Here is a 12,597-nt window from a genome sequence, read left to right as displayed (position 1 = left end):
CTTTATCTGTAAAATGAGGATAGTAATGGCATCCACCTTCCAGAATTGTTAATTTAATAATAATATTCTACATTATTATTAACAATAATGCATTTCTTAAATGGGGAGAAAAAAGGAGAGGTTTAATCATATCTTCTTTTATAAAATATGGAATTACTGATCTACTGGTTTGATTTTTGCTGAGGGCTATTTCAAGAGATAGTATGAATGGATCAAATGAGATAATAGTAACAAAGTACTTTGCAAAGCCTAAAAAGTACTATATAAATGGTAGTTCTAACTATGGTAAAGGCGTTATAGGTAGACAGTTGGTGTGATTTAGAGGTTATAAGAAAGACCTATTCATTCTGTTATATCCTCAAAATACCTTTCTCATCACTTAAACCAAAAAGACAATATTTCAGTTTCAACTTTCTGGCTGATGATTTTGTCCCCTGTAAAAATTCAAATGCCCCCTAAAAGAAGCAACACATTGAACCTCCTCAGTCAATTACACTTTAGTGTGAATGAGTTTAGGGTCTTTTTCTGAGCTTAGATTTCAGAAAATAGAATGGCAGAGGGAAAATGAGAGAACTGGATCTCTTATGGAATGAGGAAAGTACATCTGAGAGACAAGCTATTTCTGGGAGATTGAGAGGGAAACATTTGGAAAAATGGGAAATCCTAAAGAAACAACTTCTACTTTATAATGTGGTTTTGAACCAACTTTTCAATGGACAAATATTTAACTACTGTTATTGTATTAAAGTTGTATTAAAAATTGATAAATCATTATTATCTGTAGATTATGTTTATCTTTTATAACTATGAATCATTTTTAAAAAATAATTCCTGTTTCCTAGAGAGTCAATCATCTAAAGAACCAACCCAGGATTCACCTGAATTGCTCAGTCTTTTAGTATCAGAGGGTTCACTGGAAACCAAAGAGTCCGTCACTATATTCCACAGTGATTACATGACAAAGTCTGAAGCAGGTATGGCAAGTTTGTTTTAATTCCTTGTTTCTCAAACTGAAAGTCACTAATTTCTAGAAGATTATAGGAACTTCTCAGAATTCATTAAATGTGAAACTTTGAAGCTAGAGATGACTTTTAAGACTTGAGTCCTCAGTTCCCTATCTAGGGAGCAGATAAATCAAAGGTCATTTTAATTCTTGACTATTTCCAAAGTGGGCAGAAATAAAAGAGAGGAGGGGAATAATCATATTCACCTTTGCACAATATAGAATTATTGATCTATTGGCTTGATTTTTATTGAAGGTTAAGTCTAAAGCTAGCATGGGTGGAACAAGATGGTGGAGTAAAGACAAAAACTTGCTGAACTTTCCCAATATTTCCCTTCAGACTACTTTAAAATAATACTTCAAGGGGTGGCTAGGTGGCGTAGTGGATAAAGCACCAGCCTTGGAGTCAGGAGTACCTGGGTTCAAATCCGATCTCAGACACTTAATAATTACCTAGCTGTGTGGCCTTGGGCAAGCCACTTAACCCTGTTTGCCTTGCAAAAGCCTAAAAAAAAATAAAATAAAATAATGCCTCAAGTGGAGTGTTACAGTCAACAAAACATCAACATGAGACTTTTTTCAGGTCAAAAAATTTAGATCAACAGGGAATGTTGGTAGAAGTGGAGTCTTTCTAAAACTGAGGGCAGAGTAGAGCTGCCATATTTTTTCTACTGCCCTGAATGATTCAGGATATGATCATTTTGAGTACTATTTCTAGTAAAAGAAATGTAAGAAAGGATTATAGGGCCCTCTGACCTTTAAGGAATTTAAAATCTGGTTGAGGATAAAAGAAAAGTACTCATGAAAAAAGAGCAAAATTGTGTGTTAGAGTTTGTAGTTCAAGCAATATATGTGATAGGAATTTATGGAGAGAAGAGATCAACATGGTCTACAGCAACTTAAGGTGGTTTTATAGAGAAGGTAAGACTGAAAAGGATTTCACAGTCTTTAAATCTACCTAAACCAAAACCATAATTTTACTTGTAAAGAAACTAGGTCTTGAAAATATTAGGTGATTTCCCCAAGTTCACACCGCCATTGGCAGAAACAAGACTAGAATCCAGGTCTTGTGAATTCTGGAATGGTATTATTTCTATTAAGCCTCACTATTACAGATGGAAGGAAGAAAGAAGATACTGTTAGCAAGAGGAACTGTATGAGCAAAGGGTACAGAGTTAGGAATGTTCAAAAGACTAAAATAAGATGAATCCAACTGAAAGAAAGGATTTATTTGGGGGGAATGAGTAAAAGAAAAGATTGAACAAATATGGTAAAATCAGTTTATAGAAGGTCTTGAATGACATAGAGAAGAGATTTATGTACATGGTGAAAACAGTAAGCTAGAAATATTGACCTAATAGTGGTATACACTGTAAATTAGGAGGAAGAATTCAGGATCAAGGGGAAGTTATTTTAATAAGCCAGGCATGAAGTAATGAAAGTTTGGTTACTACAGTAACGCAAGTGTGATTAGTCAAAGTTTAAATTAGTGTCATTGTAGAGAAGAGTGATGGATACAAGAGATGTTAAAGCATTAAAATCAACAGTTGGGCATGGGGTGAAAGGGGAAAAAGTTGAAGATGATTTAGGTTGTGAATCTGAGTGACTAGATACATGGGAATGTCTGCAACAGAAATTGAGAAATTTGGAAGAAGAGTTAGTTTAGGCAAAAAAAAAAAAAGATAATGAATTCAGTTTGAGACATATTGAGTTGAGTTGCTGGTGGGATATCTAGATGGAACTATCCAGAAAGCAGGTGGTGATGCAGCTGAACTCAGTGCTAAAAGATAACCAAGAGCCCTTGAAAAAAAATGGGACTTTCCTTCTATTTAACTGACTTCTAAATACATATTAACCACTTTGGAGCATTCTTACAACTTTCCTACTCTTTGATCCATTTCCCTCTGTTTCTCTTCCTTTCCTCTTTCCTTTCTCTTCTACCCTGCCTCTAAGAACAGAAGCAAAGATGGAGTTGTTATGATTTGCAGAAACCCCATTCCAACTGTTGTTTGTTCCTTCTCCCAGAGCTGGATGAGAAGTAAATATGGTACAAACTAGCAGTTCTTTCCTCAAGTGACAAATCAGTTTTACCCTGCTGTTGAAGCCTTGTCATCATTTTGACGATTAGTCAGTCCATTGTGAAACAGAATAGTTCATCATCATAAAATTACTGTATTGATATTTAGACCATCAAGTGACAGGTTTACTAATTTTTTTACTGCTTTTGAAAGATTATCAACGCAGAAATCACCATTGATGATTTGGACCATCAAGAGAAATATTAGTTTTACAGGAATGTCACAAATTTGTTGCTAAAAATACCATACCGTAGCCCTACCTGGCATCACTGCTACACAGGTGTCTCCATTATATTGGAGGGACCACACCTAAATGGCCAAGGTCTATCACTATATCCAGACCAATACCAGCAGTCCTGTTTTCTATATTGGCAGGCCATGGATGTGGATGATTATGGAAGAGGCAGTGAGAAGAATGTCTTTGCACAACATTCCCCTCAGTTTAATCAACATAATGTGCATGTCATATCATCATTCACTGATGTAATGGTTTTTGAATATGAAGGACAACAGTCAATCAACCTCAGAGCCAATTTGTAAAGTGACTTAGGCCTGTGGTATTGTACTTGGGCAGCTGTGAGACTCAAATGGAGTGAGGTCCAAACCAAATTAAAATGTATCTGAGAAATATCAAAAATAAATAAAAATAAAAATACAACATTTTTAAGTCATTTCAGTCATTCAGTCTCCATGACCCCACTAGGACTTTTCTGCAAAGGTACTGGAATGATTTGTCATTTCTTTCTCCAATCTGTTTGACAGATGAGGCAAACACAGTAAATGTCTGAGACCAGATTTGAACTCAGAGTCTCCTGATTCTAAACTCAGAACTCTATCCATTGCATCCATGTTGCTGCCTTCAATTCAGCAAATATAGTGTAAATTTGAGATTTTCTAAGTCAATGTATTGCCCACAGGGATGTCTGTTTTGAGTTGAAAACCACTATTCTAGGCAACCCTTTAAAAAGCCTGTAAATTGCATAGGAGGTGCTGACCTGAATAAGTAGAGTTTCTTCACCTAGAAGTTTTTATCCTAAATGAAACCACAAGCTCTAGTCTCTCTCCTTTTTCTGATAAATATCAATTTTGTCATCAGCCACATGTTGACAGCAAAATTCAGAGCCTGAATTTGGGGTATGGGACTTGGTTTTACTTCATGAGGAATAAAGTTTCACTGAATCATACAAAAGCTCTCATATGAAGTGATTTTATGAAATTCCTGAGTTTAAACCATCTTTTTTATACAGTCTTAAATACCCTAGAAGAAAAACATGTTTCTGATATTTTTGTATTTATTCATTTTCAGTCCAGGAATACTCTTATATGGTTTGCAATTCAGACACAATGGCTCAGATTATAATCTGTGTCTGTGACTGTTTTGAAATGCTTCCTTAGTATAATTCCTTCATGGTTTTTTAATTTTAGGAAGTATTTAAAGTAACCAAAACTTGTAAATAATTTAAAATAGGGAGCAATGGTGGTAGAGAGGATCATTAAGACTAAATAGGAAGCATAAGCTAATACCATGAAAGATTCCAAGAATGTATGCAGGAAACCACAAAGTCATGTTAATTTTGTATCAAAATAAAAAGATAGCTTGACTTTCTAAAATTACAGTATACAATCATAATCTCCTTGGCATAGTTACTCACACCTCTTAAAAAGCCAAGAAAAATCCATACAGTTGCATTCAATCAATTTATGTCAAAAGATCTGCTTTTTCTTGATTACTTTTATGATTGAAGGAAAAATAAAATTTGTTTTATTTTGCATTGATAAGCAAATCTGTGTTTCATTTCCTTTTCCTTTTTTGATTTTTGACAATCTGAATTAAAGTTTAGGGAATAGTAGTGGTAGTTGATCTATATCTATATCTATATCTATATCTATATCTATATCTATATATCTATATCTATATCTATATCTATATATTTAAAAAATTCAAATATTTATCCCTTGATTAAACACATAATAGAAAGGGGGAGGGAAACATAAGGAGGGAGAGGGATGGAGGACTCTCCTCATGTTTCTTTAAATAATGTAGAATCTTTTGAAATTAGTTAAATGGTAGGTTTTTCTCTAAGAATCTTGTTTTAATAACTTGGAGAGCCTAGAATCCCTTCTGTTCTGTAGTATCAATTACTTGCCAAATATTGATTCTGTTGACAGAATTCACTATCATGACCCCCATAAGGAGAAAAAAAAATCAAGGTAAAATAGCAACTCTCTCCAGATGAGATTTCAGTTCTTCAGAGTAATCTGAACCTCAGATTAAGGTCATAGGCAAGTGAATCAAGTAGACAGACACATGCAATCCATGTTGAAGTACACTTCAGCTATAGGACATCTGAATCCCTGTCTACTCCCAACCAGGAGGAACCCATGGGAAGCTAAGTCAATCCCAGGGTCTTTCCATGGAGTAAAACCAAACATGAATCAGATTTCTGGTCAACACTTGAACAGTTCTGGAAACCAATCAGGCTCTGGGATCTAGCAGATGGGTCACACCCCCAAATCAGAACTGAATAGATGCTAGAGTGACACTACTACCAGCTAAGTCAGTGGAAAGAGAGTGGATGAGAAGTCCAGAACACCACATTTTGGCACAAAGTCACTTTACAAATTGAAGATTCCACTCTATAAGACCATCATGTTGCAGAAGGATTGATTAGGTGATGGATTTTGGACTAGAGTCAATTTTCTACAGTTATGTTTTCATTGGTCATATCCAAAAAGACACTTTTTCAGATGGGTGAAGTGTTTTATGAATTTGGAAGGTAAATGTCATGGTTTAATGCTTCTTTTAATATCCAAGAGTAGCTAAACAATTTAAGGAAAGTAAACTTAACTAATGTAAAATAACCTCCCCTTGATGGAAAATATTATATTTCTCACCACCCCATCCCAATGACATGTCTTACTGAATTCCTCCATCTTTGGAACTCAGAACCCCTTCACTCTCTAATATGGAAGACCTCTTCCCTATAAGCCCAAAATTTTGAATACATTCAGTTGTCTAGGGAACCTTTCTCTTATTTGTTCACTTTTTAATGTTTTCACTTATTTTTCTGACTAGACAACTTACTTTTCTTCATGTTTTTGCATCACTCAGCAAAAAAATAAAAATAAAATAAAAAGATTTCACCCTTAGAAAGGAATAGATAAATAGAAGTTGATTAGTGGATAATGTTGGTTAAATTCCTCTCTTACACGGGTCTATCTTTCCCTTGATTGAACTTTTCTCTGTACTACAGAAAGGCAATAATAAAGACCATATCTCAAAACCTAATCTAGAAGATTTAAAGTATGTTCATTCCATTAGAGTCTGAATCATCATGGATTCCTGTAAAGATTCCAACCCAGGCACTGCTGCAAAATGCTGCTGGACAACCAAGGAAGGAGAAAGTAAAACTACCTAGTTACTTGAAAAGTTCTAAGCCAAAGAAGTGTCTACCCCTTAAGAAGGTAAAATAAACTTTTTTCTTGGATGTAGTCACATGGACTTTTTTAGTCATTGCCATTATTGACTTCTAACAGCAGCTGTAGGCTATGTGGAATACACACAAAATACTGTCCTTCACTTTCCATAGCCTAACTAGCTTGCTCAGGCTAAGTCCACTGGGATGAACTCCTAGGGATAAGGAATTGCTAACTATATACAGAATACTGCTGTGAGCAGAAGGATTTGATTCAGTCTAATCCATATTGCTTTTGTTAAGAACCAATTGCAATGCTCTAAAGATAAACTGGGGTTGGCTAGGTGGTGCAGTGGATAGAGCACCGGCCCTGGAGTCATGAGTACCTGAGTTCAAATCCTACCTCAGACACTTAATAATTATCTAGCTGTGTAGCCTTAGGGAAACCACTTAACCTCATTTGCCCTGCAAAAACCTAAAATTAAAAAAAAAAAGATTAACTGAAGGAGGCTTACTGGTTAGAATCTTTGACGATGGCAAGATCTCAACCCCATTGGACAGTTTAGCAGAGTAATTCTATAAGCTTATAAGCTTGTGAAGAGTTATAACCTGGGTTCATTCTTATGAAATTTGACTCTAGTAGCTGAAATACCTACACACAGACTTCATTCTAGGTTCCAGGCACACTGCTACCCCACCTAGGGGTCCAATTCAATCCAATAAACATTGAATATCTACTATATGGCAGGCCCTGTGCTAAGTATTGGGGGAGAACCTCCAGTTCACATCTATCTACTGCTCAGTTCCAAGCAGCAAGAAGTCCTTGCACTAATTATGCTCTGGTGTCCAGTTCTCATCAACCTAATACATCACCCCCCCATCTCTTTTTTTTTTCTTTTCCCATTAGATTATAAGATGGAGAGTAGGGGCAGTCTCGTTTTATTAAAAAAATAAAAAGAATGCACCACCCTGCCTAAGAGGTGAGATTTTGACCAATCAATCAACAAACATATGTTAAATCATATGTTATAGGCAGCATGCTAAGTGTTGGAGATGCAAAGAAAAAATTAAATCTGATCCTTGAGTAATTTACATTCTTTTTAGAGTGATAATATATACAAATATAAGTATTAGAGAGTACATGCAAAATAAATACAAAGTCATTTTTAGAAGGGACGGTAGATAGCAAATGTGAAGAGAGATTGCATACCTCCAACAGAGTCCTTTAAGCATCATTTAAAATCAACTCACACCCTTGTTCTGCTGACAAATATGGAATGATTATATCAATCAGATACTCTTTGAAGAACATATATGCTGATTTAAATACAAAATCAATTCTGGATTCTCCCAGAAGTAACTCAATCTGTCATCTTAGAATTCAACATTCCTTATAGCCACATTATTGCTAATTTACTATCCATGAACCAAATGACAGTGCAACAGATTTCCTGAGTCTGATTCTTTGTGACCATTTGCAGAGACAGAAACAAATATTTTTTGTTCCATTCCAGAGAGATTGGATGACACAGAACATCCTTTTGCCTTGGTCTTCCTTTCCCTCCTGTCTTTTTATTGTTTGCTTCCTCTCCTCTTAAGTTTGGAAGATAAAACATTCAGTTGAATTCAATAACATTTTCATATAGCTGTAACAAAGGACAGAAGGAAATAATGGCAAAGTTCACAAAGTATCTGGAGGCATTCTACCAAGATTCACTCAAGACTTTTATAAATATATTTGTTAAAAATATTCAAGTAGATCTACAATTTCACTATTTTGAAACTCTTGCCAATATCTCAGACCACAACCCCTCCAACTTTTTGGTGTCTGCCCATAAATTCACTTGGTGGGCTGGATATCTTCCCTGATTTCTCTTGACAGTGCCAGTAGGTAACTAAGCATCCGCTTGCCATCCCTAATCCTAATCATTTTACTGGTCTATCTTTCTATCATTCTATTCCTTAATGAGGTCTTTTTCTCTTCTCCTTCTAAAAAATTCCTCTTTGGTTAAATATTATCATCTATTCACATGCACCATGCATCTTTCCATTGCCTTCTGAATGATACTCCTTTTTAGTTACCAACAGATTATTGTATGCCATGTCTTATGATCATACAACAACCCCATTAGGATGTTTAGATTTCTAAAATGGGGTAGCTGGGCATGGTGGTACATATTTGCAATCCCTCCTTCTGGGAAGGCAGAGATAAATTACTTGAGTCCGAGAGTTCTGAGCTAAACCAATTGGTTATCTGCACCAGCATCAATATGGTGAACTCCCAAAAGTGGGGACTGGTGGACTGGGCTGCCTAGCAAAGAGAAAACTGGCCCAGTTCAGAGATAGGGTGGGTCTAAGCTCTTACCTCATCAGATGTGGGATTGGGTCCATGGGTGGCTGCTGTACTTCCAGCCTGGGGAGGATAGGAAGATCCAGATTCAAAAAAAAAAAAGTGAATCTTAGTTTCCATGGAAACCGTGGGGGATAATTAATGGATCTCTGTAATTTCCTAATTGCAAAATAGCCTACTTTCCTCCTGTTCAATATTGGTCAGAATTAGTCCATCTATACTATATATTTTGGATACTAAATACTTATGGACAAGTTCTGTATATTTTCCATCCAAATTTATGTCATAGAAGACATTCTTCATGGCTTTTGTGAATGGTTAGGCCACGCTTTTTGAATGGTGACAGATCTCTTCCAAGAATCTATGCAATGAGAACAAAGCATACTATATGCACTTTTTAAAATTTCTTTTATGTTTTTCTTTCTTTCTCATGTTTTCCCCCCTTAGTTCTAATTCCTCTTTCACAACATGACTAATAGAGAAATATGTTAAACACAATTTTGCAAGTACAACTTTTGCCAGTTTGTTTGCTGCCATAGGGAGAGGGGTGGAAGGAAAGGTGGTAGAAAATGTGAAACTCATAAATTTATAGATGGATGGATGTTGAAAACTACCTTTGTCTGAAATTGGAAAAATAAAAAAAAATTTAAAAAGAATCTATGCATTATTCCAGGACTTGATACAACCAGCATAATGTCATCTAGTCAGGAGCATCTAAAAGTTCATCTGGATTGGGAGTCAGGAAAATCTGCATTCAAAACCTGCCCTAGATGCTTATCAGATGTAGGACACTGGGCAGGTCTCCAATCTCTCTGGAACTCAGTTTGCTCACCTGTAAAAAGAAGGAGTCAGATTCAATGATTTCTAAAGAGTTGCTTTGATCTTAAGTTTCTCAAAGAATGGAAATTTAGGTTCTGGAACTAACTCTGTCACCAATAAATGATTCATGTTTGTTGAATTTGTTCAACTGAATCATAGTGATGCAGTTGTCAACTTCAACTTCCCACCTCTGGAGCTTAGGATTTCTTTTGTTTCATTTAAAATTTTTGAACCTATGCCACAAACCACTAAGCAATTCTCATCCTTTATACCCAGGTAGAAGACTGTGTCGGGGGGCGAGTAAATACATCTTCAGTTGCATCTGCTGCTATAAACAGTGCAAAACCACCCCCTTTTGGCTTCCATCTTATTCCACCAGAGGTGAACTTTGGAGTCTTGAAGGAGGGGCACACCTATGTGACCACGGTGAAGATGAAGAATGTTGGTGTGGATTTCATCAGGTAAGGCTGCTACTCACTCAGCACTAATAATACTCATCAATATAAATATTATGAGAACACTCATCTGTATTATGATGATATCAATTGTTGTTAGAGTAACTATTGTTGAGCCTAGGTCACCTTGCTTTTCCTGGTCTAGTACTCTTCACTGTATCATGTTGGGAAATGGAGAACAGGACATTAAAGCTTTTCATAAAAATCTCTTAGGTACTTACTCAACAGATCTCTTCACTTTGGATCAAATAGATTTGTCCTTGCTTGTGTTTTGTCAAGTAATTTGCAAGTTATTTCTAGGGGTGCAAGGGCAAAGAGGTGGCTGACCTTTTTCCTGACACAATCCCGTAGAGTAATCAAAACACTAAACTTAGAGTCATGAAAACTGTGGGATGAATCTAGCTTCCTTTGTTTTGGTTATGTGATCCTGGACAAATCATTCAATTTATCTCAACTTCATTGATGAAGGAGGAGTGCATTGATGACAAGAGGAATGTCTTATGCAACTGTAAAGTGATGGGAGATAGTGTCAAGTTGAGTTTGGCTTGGAACAGAGAGGTCAGGAAGGGGAGTTATATGAAAAGATAATGGAAATGTGTACAGATTACATAGAGCATTGGTAAAAGTCTGATGCCCTGGGGGAGTGAGAGGGAGAAACAATGCTTGCTAAGGCTCTTGTCCAGTTATTTGTTCTAGATGGATAATCACATGAAAGCAAGTGCTGCTATTTGAAATATCCTCAGAGTGTGCTCAACTCCCCCATGCTATGTTACCATTTCCTTTCTACATCTCTATATACTTTCTCACAAAGCTGACCTTGGAAACCTTCAAGTCATTCACATGGGAGAAATAAATCTGAGGGCAGAAAGAAAAATACCATGTGTTCCATTTCCAGTTTAAAATAAATTCTTAAAATTTTAGGGCAGGAAGGCAGATCAGAAGTGAATCTTGGAATCATTTAGTTGACTGGTGGCAGAATTGAGACTAGAAAACAAGCCTCCCAACAATCTAGTGCTTTTTTTCACTATACCACACTGCCTCTTTTTTGATTAGCTGAATTCCCCTGGTAGCCCCTAGTTTTAGGGCCTTCTTCTTTACCTCTTTTGGACCTTCCCCTCCTTTCCTTTCCCATGCCTTCTCTCTTTCCCTCTCTGCTTCTTTTTTCTTTCCATGCCTACCTACTTTCCTTCCTTCCTTCCTTCCTTCCTTCCTTCTTTCCATCCTTCCTTTCTTCCTTCTTTCCTTGTTCCCTTCCTCTTTTCCTTCCTCCCTTCTTCATTTACTTGTTCAGTCCTGTTTCTTCCCTTTTTCCTTCTTCCCTCCCTCCTTTACTTCTTTTCCCCTTCTTTCACTCCTTCTCCTTTCTTTCCTCTCTTTCTTCTTCTCTTTCTACCTTTTTATCTAATTGTCTTTCTTTTGTCCTTGTCTCTGTTCCTCCTCCCTTTTTCTCCCTTCCTCCTTCCTTTTCTCCCTCTCTCCTTTCCTTTTTCCCTTCCTTCTTCCTTTCCTTTCCTTCCTTCCTTCCTTCCTTTTTTTATTCTTTCCTTCCTTCCATCTGTCTCCTATCTCACCCAAGCTAATAATAGAGTAACAACGCACAAGCCCAATCCCAATTCTGATCAATTTGAATGCTTTAAACTACTCTGCTTTTCTGATCTGAGCCAGTTTATCTCTCTTTAGGCAGGTTGGTGGCTCAGTACATGGATGTCAGAGTTAGTACAGACAACCTAATCAATTTACTTTAATAATCCACCAACCTCATCCCCTCCAGAAGTAAGGGCTGAAGGCTTGCACCACCATGATTGGGCTGTCATAGATCATTGGAGTAAAATCTCAGCCTTCTGGAATAGATCTGTTCTCATCCAAACTGACTATATACCATCAATGTTATCTTTTTTTATTCACTGGGCAAAATGAGTGAGAAAACTTAGAGAGGCTAGTCTCAAATAAATAAAATCCATCCCTTCAGATTCTGTCTTTCTCAGCCCAGAGCTTTACTTTTGCAGACTTCACTCAGCAATTCATTAAATGTAGCCATTTCAGAGCCAACCCAAACGTTAATTGGTTGGAGGATAAGGGTGGAAGTATGCTTTTTTTTGGCATTCCAAGAGACTCAGGGTCTTTAACCATAATGTAGAACCCACAAACCACAGAAGGGGAAAGAGGCTGGCTCACTCTCTTTATTAGCATGGAGGTTTCCAAAATTTCCCTAAGTCCTGTATCTCTTCAAATGTGTAAACTCCCTAGCCAGCCAGTGCATTCCGGGATCCCATGCACCACTGATTTCCAAGAGAGCCCTCATTCTTTAGCCTAATGATCTGGCAGCCAGCAGACCAACATCCATGCCATACTCCATGCTGAAACATGCACTTGGTTCCAAAAAGGAACTTTGCCCTGGCCCCAGAAAATAGTTAATAAGTGGAATGGAGATTTATGTTTCAGTCACTTCTAGCACTGATTGACTTTATGAGCTTAC

General features: G+C 36.8%; 1 protein-coding gene across 1 annotated transcript in view; it reads left to right on the top strand.

Moving 5' to 3' along the window:
• SPAG17 (sperm associated antigen 17) overlaps positions 1-12,597 on the top strand; it is a 248,143-nt gene that overhangs the window by 221,904 nt on the left and 13,642 nt on the right. The window contains exons 43-45 of the mRNA XM_074188555.1: positions 843-974; positions 6,404-6,546; positions 9,943-10,127. Coding sequence (XP_074044656.1) covers positions 843-974; positions 6,404-6,546; positions 9,943-10,127 — 460 coding nt within the window. The remainder of the gene's footprint in view (positions 1-842; positions 975-6,403; positions 6,547-9,942; positions 10,128-12,597) is intronic.

Source organism: Macrotis lagotis, chromosome 5, assembly GCF_037893015.1.
Source record: "Macrotis lagotis isolate mMagLag1 chromosome 5, bilby.v1.9.chrom.fasta, whole genome shotgun sequence".
Classification (NCBI taxonomy): domain Eukaryota; kingdom Metazoa; phylum Chordata; class Mammalia; order Peramelemorphia; family Peramelidae; genus Macrotis; species Macrotis lagotis.
Note: the sequence above shows the minus strand (reverse complement) of the source record. Positions and strands in the feature narration are given on the sequence as shown.